The 15,094-nt window shown below is 38.7% G+C and overlaps 1 protein-coding gene across 9 annotated transcripts in view; it reads left to right on the top strand.

Annotated features, from left to right (window-relative positions):
• Positions 1-397: 397 nt before the first annotated feature.
• elna (elastin a) overlaps positions 398-15,094 on the top strand; it is an 87,109-nt gene continuing 72,412 nt past the window's right edge. For 4 of the 9 annotated variants that reach the window (XM_047391587.1, XM_047391586.1, XM_047391581.1 and 1 more), the window contains exon 1: positions 398-665. In XM_047391587.1, the coding sequence (XP_047247543.1) occupies positions 590-665 (76 nt within the window). In that variant the 5' untranslated portion in view covers positions 398-589. The remainder of the gene's footprint in view (positions 666-15,094) is intronic. The other 5 variants (XM_047391585.1, XM_047391579.1, XM_047391584.1 and 2 more) reach the window with 2 other exon arrangements.

Raw genomic sequence — 15,094 nt, 5'->3', positions numbered from 1 at the left:
CTTTTTTTAATGCTTTGTGATACTTATTTGATGCCACAGCTATTTATGAAATTGCACACACTGCAATGCCTTGTTCTCAGTGTGTGTTTATCTTCACTTGTCCTAAAAAAACAGCAAGAACAAATGTTGTTACTGCTTGTCATGATCTAGTAATGAGATCCCCAGAAAATAAATCATTATTCTGGTATGCAGTTTGATCTTCTTTATACTGTTTTTGAATCGTACAGATATTCCTGTATATCCATAACTTCTTGTGGACCGGAGTTGTGCGCATTTGTTTGTTTGTGTGTGTGTGAGTGTGTGTGTGTGCGTGTGCGTGTGCGTGTGCGTTTTCCCCCTCTCTTTCTTTCCTTGCAGGCAGCAGTGTCTCAGCTGTTGGCAGCAGTGACCAGAAAAAAAACAGCAGCACCAGACTCAGCGTGTGGGGAAAAAGCAGAGTCCTCTCCCCTCTTGTAATTACAGAGTCTCCCCATATCTTTTTACCTTTCTTGCTCTACCTCTCCGCTCTGTGAGACCTCGGGGAAGTGGTAATTAGCTCAGAGAGAATAAAACCAGCTGAGGGGAGAGGGGTGGTGCATTCTGGAGAGAGATGGCTAACAGAAACACTTTCTTGCTCTTCTGTGGAGTCGTCCTTCTAGCGCTGATTCAGTCCTCGCTTCAAGGAGGTAAGTGTGCAACAGGTGAACTCTGCAGGATTTGGGCTGCATCAGTCACAGACTTAGAATAGTTGCACCTCATGCATTTTTTTACATTAACACTTTTAGTTTTAGATAATCAAATTAAAACAATTTATATTCACATTATGTTTGTTAAAGTACATTTTATTGTGGTTTCCTGTGAAATAAAAGTCCTTGTTAAAATGCATTTCCAAAATGACATATCAACAGTTGCACAGCTAATTGAAAAAGACAGTTAATGCAAGTGGAATCAATCTTTTGCATCATTTTTGCATGAACCATAAACGTTTATTGCTGCAAAAGTGAGGATCACTGCTGTCCCACAGCTGCTTGAATCAGACTGTGTGAATATTTGAAATTGTGTGGGATCTGAAAACTAACTCCTGCACAATAACCTGATAATAATCCATGCCATGAAATAATGTGCAATCTAAATCTCAACTTTATAGCATCGGTTCGTTCTCCAAGTTTGTTTCTCATGGGCATGCACTTTTTTATCGTATTTAAGATAGCTGAACTGGCTTCTGCACACACTTTAGCATGTGTATGTGTATATTCACTTGGCCGCAGATCCCATCCTCAAAAAATGTCAAACGCAGAAGCTTCCAGCTGGCCTCTCTTCTTTCTGCTCAGAGAAACCACACAGATTAAATACACCCCTGATGAACCCCCCTGGGTGGATCGACTCAATGCAAGGTCGTAGAGAAAGCTTTGACTAGATGTTCTGTTGTTACAGATATGGGAACGTAGCTTTAAGTGCAGTTTGAAGTTACACCTTATCTGTTTAAGACAGAGACGAAGAAGACAGCGAGGCTGTGAGCATGTCTTTTTCCCCCACTATCATTCAGTTTGGAAGATTTGTTTTTCCTCCTCTAGTTGCAATGCTTTGATTGGTTCTCAGTCTGTGTTTTGGCTGAGAGTCTCAGAGTTATTCAACCTCAAAATGGAAAACATGTTAATCATCTGGAGCTGGAAATGCTGCTGTGAATTCCACTTTTTTTAAAATTTATCAGCTTAAAAGTCACAGCTGTTTGTCTTCCCTATCCTTCTGTCGCTTGGCATCCCTTTCCAAAATTGTGTTATTTTTTCAAAACAAATGTTTTCTGAATGTACAGTGAAGTTCCACCTGTGCCAGTTATCTTGCATCTTTTAATCCACTCATGTTGTGAATAATTTTCCAAATCTGGCAGCTGCCAGTTTCAGGATCGCATCGTCTCTCTTTTATCTCGCCCTCTGGTACAACATTTATCTTTTACATTCCACATTTAGCTGACATTATGAGCTGCTGTCAGGTTAAATATGCAGCAAAAATGGAGCCAACAAATCTCAATACTTACGAGCACACCTTTGATCTCAAGCGAATACTAAATCCATCTCTATCAAACATTTCTGTGAGGCTTAAAGTAGATCCATCTGTGCGTGCACTTTAACCTGACAAAAAATGCCTCTATGCATGGTACAAGGGTAAATTATCTGTGAGTAACATGAACCTCATTAACACCCCATAATACTCCTGCCCAGAAAACACATCTCTATTCTTGAGAAATTCAGAATCATGGTGTGGAGCCAGACCTGTCTGAAAGCTTTCCATCGACATGTATAAATGACTTATAGTTTTAGAGGAAACATCTGTGCTGTTTTGTTGATACGTGTGCCCCTTCCCATGCTGCTCTGTGTTTTTTGGTTCTTGCTAATTTAATGAAAAAGGCAAAAAAAAAAAAATTCTAATAGAAACAAAAGTGGTGTAGCTTTAATTTGTACTATCAAAAACACATTGTCTAGATAAAGACCCTAATTTATTGCATTTCAATTTTTGCATTTTACCTTCACATAAATACATAGTGGGTGGTATGCAGTTCATTCCTTTGTGTGGAGATACTTAGTTCCCTCTTTTCTGCTTTTTGGTATTGGTTTGCACTTTCATTTAGGTATTAGTTTTTAGTTCAGTTAAATCATTTGTGTCTTGCTACATTTGTGTTACTTGTCACCTTATCTCAGTCCCTTCATTCTCTCCCAGCTGCAGTGCATTCCACTGATGTGGCATACCTGGTCTTCATGCCACTCATACACCTTCCCAGTAGTTTAAAATCCAGTCAGTCCTTTACCTCCTTGTAAGATCTGTCTATGGTGTTCTAGCTAGTCTCTTCTGTGCTTGTCCTGTTTTCTGTATCTTTGCTGGTTGTTATTCTTCTGATGCTCTCCAGTTCTTTTCGGGTGTATTCATTATTTATGTAAGTTAATCATCAGAGATTTATCCCCAACAATATTCTGCCAATGTCTTCATTTGGGTCCACCTCCATTATCAAATGTGGCATCTTAAGGACCTGGACGGCTTGCAAGAATTGTTTGAACCATAAATTCTGTTCTCTAGCAGAAAATCCTGAAGAAGAATATCCAGCCAGTTTCTGACCAAGGGTGGCACAACGAGGTATTACTTTAAGAGGGACAGTTTATCACATCAGGTCAGGTGGCTGTGAATACTTTTTTTGTCTTAATAAATAAATTAACCATTTGAAAACTGTTTATTGTATTCACTCCTGTTATCTTTGTCTGATATTAAAACTTGTTTAATGATCTGAAACATTTAGGTTTGACAATAAACAAAGACAAACAGAAATCTGGAAACAGGCCCATACAATTTTTTTTAAAGCATTGTACATTTTGCGTCACTGCTGGCTCTATACCAGCCCATCCACAGTTACTAGCAAATCTGTCACTGGTTGATTGTTACTGAGCACAGATGAAAGCAATAAAAAATGGTTCTCCATAGACTTAAGGTAGCTCTGGGTTTTATGTACAGACGGAGGTCCGTTTGGCTCCTTTGGCCTTGACCAGATCAGCCGAAAGGAGTTTTTTTACACAAATCAGTGAAATTCGACTAGTGGGCAGGCCTGTTCTGTCCAAAAACCTCTAGTGATGAAGTGCAGCAGTAATTGAGCTTGTTGACTTGTACCTGAACTGATTACCTTTATGCTTCAGGACTTTTTGGTAACATGTGAGCTCCTCTTTGGCTCCACTCACCTGTTCTGCCAAAGTGACGTGCCAACAAAAGCTTACTGAATCAATATGACATTTACTGTATGTGTCCCATCACTCAACAGGCCTACTGTGCATTTAAAGAAACGAACCAACTGAACACGTCTGGACAAAACACAGACTGTTCTCTCACAGTGAGGTTTTAATTTGGCTTCTTTATTGCTTGATCCACTAAAGCAATTTAATTTGTTTATATTGAGTTGCTTGCTGTGATTTTGTAGCATGATGACTTCATTCTCAACCAATTCGAGGGTGATTCTGTTTGGTTTCAATGACTGATTGACCTATACTTGTTATTGTGAAAGAACTTTGGCACGTTTAGGCTGGATTTTTTTCTCATCTAAGGCTATGAGCAGTTCAAAGCTTACTTGCCATTGATAACTCAGTTAACATCTTCACTTTGTATAAATCCAGATTACTTTCTCCTGGGGGCTTAAGCCAAGAAAGGTAGATTTCTAACTTCAGTCAGTCATTTTCTACCGCTTAGTCCATAGTGGGTCGTGGGGGAGCTGGTGCCTATCTCCAGCAGTCTATGGGCGGGAGGCGGGGTACACCCTGGACAGGTTGCCAGTCCATCGCAGGGCAACACACAAACAACCATACACACACTCATTCATAATCCTAAGGGCAATTTAGAGAGACCAATTAACCTCATGTCTTTGGACTGTGGGAGAACGCCGGAGTACCCGGTGAGAACCCACACATGCACAGGGAGAACATGCAAACTCCATGCAGAAAGAACACTGCATGGACCAGGACCTTCTTGCTGTAAGGCAACACTGCTACCAACTGCACCACCGTGCAGCCCTTTCTAACGTCTTAAAACAATTCCAGTCCCGAAACAGTTACAGAATGTTAAACTGCTGTATTGTTAGTGTGTATATATATATATATATATATATATATATATATATATATATATATATATATATATATATATATATATATATATATATATATATATATATATATATATATATATATATATATATATATGGTCATTTCTCAGGGGTCAAGGTATGTTACACATATCGATCTTAGTGCTACAGTTCAATTTGGGAATTGTACAACATAAAAAAGCCAAATGCTAAGTGCAACATTTTTGAGACTTAATTTCTTTTTAACATGGTAGAAATTGGGCTACTTGTTACCTAAAGCCCTTGGTTGAAACAAATCTGTATTTATACAAAGTTAGAACACAAAAAAGCTTTTAACTCCAAAGACTAACTAAAATATAAACAGCTTAATTAACTGGTTACTAGATGAACTGCTATGTTTTTGAGACAGATGTTCTCATAACAGTAAAAGCCCAGTAATATCTTCTTCCCACTTGGACTCTGAGGATCTCATCTCGTTCCTAATGGCAGTCAGGCTACCTCTGGCGAGCACATGGAGGGCCGTGTGGCCCTCCAAAGAAATGCCACCCCACACCTGAGTTTTACGGTGAAGTGTTTATTTACAGAGCAGTGTAGTGAACAGGGAAACTGGGATACCAACTGTAAAAATAAACAGGATGGTAAGCAGGGAAAACTCACGGTCAAAACTAATGAACAATAATTCTGCCTTACTGGGTTGATGGAATGATCCGCCAGAGGGTGGAGAGCGGAGAGACCAAATGGTTGTTTACCCGTGAGACAGATGATGGTGGATAATGGTGTGCCAGGATGATAAGTTGGACCAGGGGTTTCAGATGTAGGTGCAGTGGAAGGAGGAGGGTGGACAGGGTTCTTGAATGGAGATCCAAGGAGCGAAGAATTCAGGAGGCTGCCAACCTGTGTGGTCCAACGAGGTAACAAGAGGTTTGAGTCTTTGTTCATGGAGCTGGATCGCTTCTTTCCAGAAGTGGTTAATCCAGGCAGAGTTCCACGCAGAAGGCAAGGTCAGGTTCAGGTAATCCTGCAAGGTAACAGATTCAGATTACTAAAGTTCAAGGCAAGGACAAGACAAGGTAATGTGGCTTGAGCTGTACCACAAACGAGAACACTCTGGCAGTGTGTTGCTGGCAGCCTCCTCCTTATATACTCCTCAGCAGGTAATCAAGGGAATAGAGAACACCTCTCCTCCAGGTTCCACGCCATCTAGGGGATAAGCACAGTAAAAACACCAGGATTGGCAAATTTGCCAAGCATCCTGCACGGTGTTGGGCTGTGAGCACAACCCCCGTTTGTGGACGTCGGGCCCTCATACCATCCTCATGGAGTCGGTTTCTAACCATTTGTGCAGACACATGTACGTTTGTGGCCTGCTGGAGGTCATTTTGCAGGGCTCTGGCAGTGCTCCTCCTGTTCCTCCTTGCACAAAGGCGGAGATAGCGATCCTGCTGCTGGGTTGTTGCCCTCCTATGGCCTCCTCCACGTCTCCTGGTGTACTGGCCTGTCTCATAGCGCCTCCAGGCTCTGGACACTACGCTGACAGACACAGCAAACCTTCTTGCCACAGCTCGCATTGATGTGCCATCCTGGATGAGCTGCACTACCTGAGCCACTTGTGTGGGTTGTAGATTCTGTCTCATGCTACCATGAGTGTGAAAGCACCACCAACATTCAAAATGACCAAAACATCAGCCAGAAAACAAATGTACTGAGAAGTGGTCTGTGGTCCCCACCTGCAGAACCACTCCTTTATTGAGTGTGTCTTGCTAATCGCCAAAGATTTCCCCCAGATGTCTATTACATTTGCACAACACCATGTGAAATTGATTGTCAATCAGTGTTGCTTCCTAAGTGGACAGTTTGATTTCACAGAAGTTTGATTTACTTGGAGTTATATTGGGTTGTTTAAGTGTTCCCTGTATTTTTTTGAGCAGTGTAGTTTCTAGGGTTGTCACGATACTAAAATGTCAAACTCGATACCGATACTAAGAAAAATATTTGATTCTCCTTACCATTTTCGGTACCGTGACAAAATGGAACAGGCACAGTTAGTTGAGAGCAAAAACTATGATTACTTACAATTTGACTGTATTTAAACCTTCTTAAATAGGGCAAAACAAATAAGTAGTAAGTAGTAAATTCAGCCCTTGATTAGAAAAAGATATAATTTAAAAGTGTCACTTCCCTTTTTAGCACTGGACAATATCTGTCTTTCTGTCCAGCTTTAGTCTGTCTCCACCAAATTCTGTGTTGTTGTTAGATAGATTAGCCTCCTATAGCCTCCTTTACAATTAAACGGAGGAGTAATGGAGGGGGAGCAACAGTTTGTTTCGTTGCTTCACTATTTAGTAGCCAACTGAGCTGCTAGCTAATTGACCTTTTCCTGTGTTTATTTGTATCGCAGTAAAGAGCTGTGCGGTTTTGAACTGCACACCTGCGAAGTGCACCTACATCTCAAACCAACAGAACACTGTCATTGGGCTGTCTGTGTCTCTGAAGCCAATAATTAAACAGTTAGCGTTAGCTTAAGTCATCCAGGAGGTTTACTGCTTCACTGTTGCAGAAACATGAACTTTGCTAAGCTTTTTAAGTTGCTTTCAAACATCTTTGTCGTAGCATTAGCTAGTAGCGTTAGCACAGCTAGCATGTGGTATTGTTTAGAATTTTGTCTTTACCCGTCATAGGGAAAGTACCTCCAAACAACCCTTTTGTTTGCTACAGAGGGTCTCATATGTTTTTGTTTTCTGGATATAATCCCTATGTTAGTAGAGTTTAGAACGTCCAGCAGTTTATTGTTTTGGTCAGGTGATGTGCAGGGAGGGAAGGGGTTTAGTGTCTGTTGTTGCAGCTGCTGCTGGAAGAAGTTGGAAGAAGTGTGACATGGGCAAATGTCGGTCAGTTTGCATCGATTATGGCACAAATGAGTATCTTTGAATAATTACTAACACATTGGCTAAAAAGTTCACCTATCACATTTTTATTATAACTGCTGTTAAAGATTTTGTGTGGATTACACTACAGATTTATTAATGGATGCGTTATTTTAATAGCTGGTCTATTAAATACTGTCCAGTGCCTTCAGAAATGGATCGGCAACTTGGTAATGTCTCAAATTCCCCCAGGTTTCTCCTGAAGCCATCACCTTCATAGGCTTCCTTCAGAGGCAATGTTACTGATAATGGTGTTTTCATTGTTTTCAGGCATCATCAGTAGTGTTTCTAACACTTATCTGTATAGTGCTTACTGTTTAGGCGTGGATAAAGTCAGTTCTAACATCGCTCAGTCATGTGTTTGGTCTGTAGTCAGCCTGTGTCAAATCCTCAAAGAAGAAGCACATTAATTCACCAGGCTGTGATCTGTCAGAAGCAGAGTCGCTGCAGCCTGGCCTGGCTGCTGTCTGGAATGTTTTCATTCTCTTCCAGACACTATAGATGTCCAAGATCGTTTAAGTTTAGAGGCAACATGACAAGATGTACACACTGTTATTTTTTTTTTTTTATAAATCCCCGATTGAACAAATGCCAATCACTGAAATTTTCCTTAGGGCTATTACCCTTTAATGAGTAAGTCTGTCAACTTAATCACTACAAGGTTATAAATGCTTGCATATGTTATTAGCAGTGAGTAATGAATGTAACGTGACACTTTCTTTTGCTTCACCTTGTAACTATGTCAGTTCTACTTGATGATTTGATCACATAAATCCATCTCTGGAAAGTAGTGATTATATGAACTGCATGTTCCACTAGCTTGTAAGGATTTCTCATGGTGGATTGGTTATCTTTGAGTGTGGCTTTTTCCTACTTTTTTAGTTTCAAAGACATGGCTCGCCTAATCTTGTAATGATTCCCTGTCAGCTTCCAAAAGGAAAAGCTTTGCTCAAGATGCTGGAAGGCACCGAGTAACAGGATCTGTGTCAGGTCTTTGGTTCTTGTCTCAATGCTTCTGGGAAGCAAAACGTTGGACATGACCTAAGGAGAGATTTATCTGTAGTCAAATAAATGTAATTTTGTTTGATGCCTTTGACATGTTTTTGCTTTATCCTTATAGATGCTCTGAAAAAATTCTGTTAAAGGTGACAGTATGTCATCTTTCCTAAGTCTGGTACTGGGAAAAGTAAGGGTGCACCGAACCAGAGCGGTTGCCCCACTGCACAGTAACTCTCATTGAGAGCACAAGAGGTTTTTGGAGTTAACCATAGCTAATACACTCCAATGAAAAAGGTTTTCTATACTGTATATGCATTGCAAATGTAATATCAGACACAGAAAACCTTAAGAAATACAAAATGCAATTTTCAAATCATGATTATATTTATTTAAGGAACAAAGCTTTCTAAACCAACCAGGCTCTATGTGAAAACGTTATTGGCACAGACATGTAATAACTGGTCGTTGCAGCCTTGGCAGGAACAGCCGTCATCAAGTGTTTAGAAAAACTTGGAATGAGACTTTTACATCACTGTGGATACATTTTGTCCCACTCTTATTGGCAGAATTGTCTTTATTCAGTCATATGGGGGGGTGGGGGGTAGGGTGGCAGTTCAGCATGAATTACCTTTTTATGATCATGTCACAGCATTGCAATCGTATTTAAGTCCAGACTTAGACTAGGCCACTACAGAAACTTCACTTAAAATAACTCTGGTAAGCTTGAGCTTACATTATATCATTTATATAACATTGGAACAGGTTTCTCGAAAATATGAGGTTTATCCTGTATAAATAAAGATCAAATTAAACAAATAAATCATAAACTGATGGTGGGACATTCTCCTTTTAATATGCGGGTTTTTAGCAGAGTTAATCGTTTCATATGCAACAGCAATTCGGCGAGGTCCTGAAGCAGCAAACCAGCCGTAGACCTTCCCAGTACCACTGCAATGAAGGTATAATGTTCTATTTGTAAATTGCTTTTTTAGTTTTATGCTAGACGTAACACAAAGCAAGCCTTCCAGTACCACCGTTGTCTCGTCAGTCCACAGAATGTTTTCCAAAAAGTGTTGGGGATCATCAAGATGTTTTTAGATAAATGATAGATGGCTTTTGTTTTCTTTTGGATCAGTAGTGGGTTTCAGCTTTGAGCTATCCTGTAGATGATCTCTTGTCCTAGCCTTTATCTTATTGTTGAACTGTGAACTCTGACCTTAACTGAGGCAGGTGAGACATTCAGGGCATTAAATATCATTCTTGGTACTTCTGTGATTTTCTGGATGAGTCTTGATGCACGCTTGGAGAGATTTTTGCAGGTCACTTGTAGGAAAGTTTGAATGTTCCACGTTTTCCTCATTTGTGGATAATGGCTGTCATTGTGGTTTACTGGAGTCCCAAAGCTTTAGAAATGGCTCTGTAACCCTTTCCAGACCGATAGCTGTCAGTGACTTGGTTTTTATGTTTGTTCTTAAATGTCTTTAAATCAGGGCACGTAGTAATTGTGAATGGGTGTGGCTATTGAAGCCAAACCCAAAAAAAGTTTGTCAATCACAATTACTTAATAATTTACCAAGAGGGCATTTTATTTTTCACATAGCATCAGGTCGGTATGGAAAGCTTTGTTCCCTTCATACACAACATTTGGATTTCAAACTGTACATTGCATTTACCCAAGTTATCTCTGTCTTGTAAACTTTGTTTTAGAAATGCAAAATAAGCAAAAACAGAAGAAATCTGTAAGACAGCAAAAATACTTTTTCACAGGTCTGTATACAGATCAACCCCAATAAGTTATTTGTTGGTAATTTCCTTATACATGCATTTAATTCATAACAGTATGAGAGTTGTGTTGCTGAATTTGAAGACATTTCTCAGCAATTTCCTTCACAATTTAGCAAACTGTCCATTACAATTGTGACTTTTTATGTAAACTTCTTTAAACAGAACACCACCATCTGTCTTTATTTCTCCAAATATATGTTTTGTTTGCACCCGCATGAATTTGTTTTGCATCCCTACAGTCAAGCTAATTGTCATCCCCAGCAGCCAGCCATTAAACAACCACAGCACAGGGGTCAGGGAAATGTCAAATTACTCACCAGTCTGTTGTAAATGAAGTAAAACGCATCTCTTTAAAGCCACAAAGAGGGGTTGTAAAAATAGCTGTTAACATGGGAGGTATTGTGGAAAAATACATTGTTGGCTTCGGTTTGATCAGAAAACAAAACAGGTTCTGACTTACAATTTCCAAACATTTTTATATTCAGTCATTAGTTGTGAGTGCAGCAACTTGTATCATCTATTAAATAAATGATTTCAGACATAACAAATGTTCCACTTAGACTTTATAAAATATCGTGAGGGTTGTTTGTAGCCTCTGTTGATCTTGAATTATTTGGCCTGCTAAAAAGCTGATAAACATGTCACCTCACTATATTACAGTATGACATTTAAACCATGATTTTACCTGGTATTAAACATGCATAGAGCTGGGCAGAATTGATTTTATTTATTTAGATTGTTTCTGGTAAACTATTTTTTTGTAAAAAAAAAACAAAACAAAACAAACAAATTGTGGACGTCAAAACTCTTGAATGTTTGTAATCTCCTTTAATTTGTCTTTTTACATGAAATATAACATCTTTTCAATACCCATACAGTTATACTTCTTGTTGGTGGCAGCTCAGGTGACCGATGCCCTTTAATACGACTTGAAACTGTTTTTAAGTTTTCCTCTTTGGTATTACAACAAACTGGAGGGAGTAACAGTACTTACTTGATGTAGACTTGGGTATTGTTTAGAGATCTGTGAAATAACAATAATAAAAATTACAACATCAATCATCAGTAGTCATGTTTGTCTGAAAGTGATATTTTTAAAGTGATAGATTCTAGGCAGATTTGATAAACATATTATTCTCCAGTCACACTATTTCATGTAAACCTTGTATTTCCAGAGTTGTACAGTACTAAATACAAAAACTCTCCAGCATCTTCTTTTTATGATGTAACATAAAGATTATAATACTAAACCAGACTGTGACTGATTTTTTTTGCAGCAAGACAATAATTATAAATAACAATGTTCCTTAATCTTGTGCTACGCTATGCATAACCTCGGTCTGCATTGATGAAGATTCACTCCCCTTGTCATGCCAAAAGCTAGCATAACAAGGGGTAAGTACTATTGAGGTCTGTCCAGCTATTTTTCTGATTATTCCGTTAGTTTTTATTTGACCACTTGGGGGCACTCACAGGCTGTTAATGGAGCATTTTACTTTTAGCTTAAGATAGTCAACTTATCATTAAATTTGAAAGAAGAAAAGAAAGACTGTTATCATGGTAAACCTAGCTTACACTTGTTGGAGTGTTTTATCTTGCACCCTTCATCCCAGTACACACCCAGTATACCAAACAACAGTGCATTATCAAGACATAGTTCATAGATGTAGAATGAGTTAAAGATTTGCAAAATGCATTTAATTTCACAACATAAAAAGTAAAACTAGTTGTTTGTTTATTTTATTTTTTCAAGAAACAGTAAGACAACAACTTTATTCTTGGAACTTCCGCAGCACCTCAATATCTGACTAAATCCTCACGTATCAGCTTAATTTCCTGTTCACTGATTTATTTCTGCTGACTTTGTTTTTAACCTTGACCACTTTTAGGTTCTAAGTAGGAATCAATAACTTAAATCCATCTCAGGCTCTCTTGATGCCTCGGAGCATTCTACAGTAAAATAATTTTATCACTACAGAATAAGTGTAGCCTGTTAAATTTGTATCGTAATTTAATTTATGGCACAAATAAACTTTTGTTACTATGGAATCCTAAATGATTACAAGTTCTTTATTTTTGTGGTGGGCAGTATTAGGGATGGTAACTTAATTCGATACTTTTAACGGTACCGACCGAATTCCGTTCGTACCACCGAGTACCGATTCACGTAAAATCAAACGGTACCTAAACGCCTCATCATGACACTGAGGGAGTGTAAGAGTGGGTGATTTTCCATGCTGGACACGAACACAGCATTGCACGCACAAGAGCGTAATGACGTCAGCAGCCGCTGGTACCGTCAACAAAGCGTGGCTGATAGAAAGCGCTTTTCATTTGCACTTTTCAAAATGCAATGCAGATTACACTCGCTGCAATATTTGTGACGGGATGTGGAAGACCAGCTACCAGAATACTTCTAATCTGAGGAAGCATCTGGTTAAATACAAGATTTTTCTCAAGGCTGAAGAGACACAATTTTCGTCAGCCTCAGATCTACGGCTACAACTCCTGCATTTGGCACCGTTAGCACGCCTGCGTCTGTTAGCAACTTGTCTGCAGCCAGCAACATGGGAGAAGAAATGTTTGAAACAACTGGGATGCTACAATACAAACAGCTGAATGTTATTTTTATATATTCATTATATACTGAGAAATAAATATGTTAAATAAAAAAATGTTGAGATTTTGTCTTAATTTTTTTGTTTTCTTATCTTCCCATTTCATTTATTTCTTTATACTATCTCTATGATTTCTGCGAAAGCCTACATTGCTCTGTTAAATAAAGAATACAAATTGGTCTGCTTTAAGCTTTTAAAACAGAATTGCAAATGCTCCATCTTACATTGAACACAAAGATAAATGCTTGTGGAAATATCTTAAAAATAGATTAGCAACCTATACCAGCTTTCTATAGACTGGGCCACAACACTGTGCCATTAGTTATTCAGAAGGTCTGCCTAGCACTGTAAAATAACCAGCAGCTTTAGATTGTTATCTTAAGGCATAACAATCTGAAGGTCAAAATTAGAGCTGGACTTATTTTTGTGGAGTTAAGAAAGGTTTTCTTGGCCAAGTTTAATACAGTCTTTGTCTTCATACTGTTTTCATAATGAATCGTGAATGTTTAAAGTGCAGTCTGGGCTTAAATCAATGTTGGGTTTCATGTGGCATTGTGTGATGTGATGAAATGTCTGTCAACACTATAAAAACCAATGTTTCAGGGAAAATAACGTACACTCACTGGCACCCCTGGTAAAGATGTGTAACAAGCTTTAAATTAAATAACTATTTTGTGTTGCAGTAGCAGTATCTAGAAATGTAACATTACAAAAAATCCAACCTTCAATTTGAGTAGCTACAGTGATTCAGCGGGGAAAAATATCACCTTAAGTTTGGTACCGCCAGTGATTTCTCTAACATCAATGTAACTGAGGCATTTTTTTCAAATCATATTTAACCTCTCTAGTAATTCATAAGCACCTGTTTCCATTGGGGGATAAGTATGATCCCTCTTTCTTTTAGCCACTCTTCAAAAAGGCAAGGGTTGATGGCATTTAAGTAAGGCAGATGTTTTTCAATCTTCCTTTTATCTAAAAGAATTAAAAACAAAAAGCAAGTACTCTAAACTTGCTCATATCTTCAGGATACTGGAAGTGGTGCTATATGACGGTATGACGCTGTATGACGGTCCAAGTTTATCTTGCCACCACGCACAGTAAGAGGGGTGGTAAGGGACGTAAAATAATCTCCAAAACACCATGTTAGAGAGCTGCAGCAAAAAATGGCATCTTGGAGTCACCAAAGCATCAGACCCAATCTAACTACCAACCAGTTGTTTGGGAACCATGCCTGGGATAAGCATTTAGTGCCATGTTTGGTCTTATGATCGACCCAAATGCAGGCAGACTAGAGGCAGAGAGGTGAAGTGGAAGGTTTTAATAATGAAAATAAAGACTTTGTGGGACATGGAACCGGTGTGAGCATATCAGAAGAATCCAGCAATGAACAATGAAAAACAGGAGCCTCTATAAACAGGAGATGTGGTCAATGGCATGGGAACTGGATCTAATCAGTCTAATCAGGTGAATAAAAGGAACTAAAGTAACAGGATCCAAACAACAATAATGAACACAGGATTTGGAAGGCATGAAATAACAAATAAAGAAAACCCCAAAATGACCAGAAAACAAACATAAAAGAAATTCATCACACAAACACCTGTGGGTCATGACATTTAGTGTCCTATCATCACATACATAAACATATGAGGTTTGCTGAAAGTGTGTTTGGCCAGATAGGACTAAGATTCAGCTGTTTAGCAACACCCAGTGAGTCAAGGGTAAAACAAATGAGAAATATTTGGAAAAGCACTTACATGTCTACTGTAAAGCAAGGTAGAGGATCTGTGATGCTGTGGGTCTGATTCTTTTCAAAAGGCCACTGAAACCATGTTACAATATGAAAAACCAGGACAGTAAACTGAAAATGAGTTGTCACTGATCTGAATCTGGAGAAATTATGCAAAGAGAAGTGATAAAAGACGCCTCCATCTGTTTGCCCCAACTTTGACAAATGTTGAAGAAGATCTGTCCTAATGCCAAAAGGGGCTATAGAAAGTACTGAGAGCAGGGGTGTCAATATATGTGGCACCGGAGAATTTATTTCGTCTTAATGTTGGATTTTTTTTCCTCATGCTGTGTAACTGTACAAAAACAAAGGTGGGATTTTTCTAAATCGTTCATTGTGGTGTGATACATCTTTATGACATTTTAAACTATTTGTAATGCTTTTAACA

This window comes from Girardinichthys multiradiatus, chromosome 18 (assembly GCF_021462225.1).
Source record: "Girardinichthys multiradiatus isolate DD_20200921_A chromosome 18, DD_fGirMul_XY1, whole genome shotgun sequence".
Lineage (NCBI taxonomy): Eukaryota > Metazoa > Chordata > Actinopteri > Cyprinodontiformes > Goodeidae > Girardinichthys > Girardinichthys multiradiatus.
The sequence above is the reverse complement of the archived record's forward strand: the minus strand, read 5'-3'. Positions and strand labels throughout refer to the sequence as shown.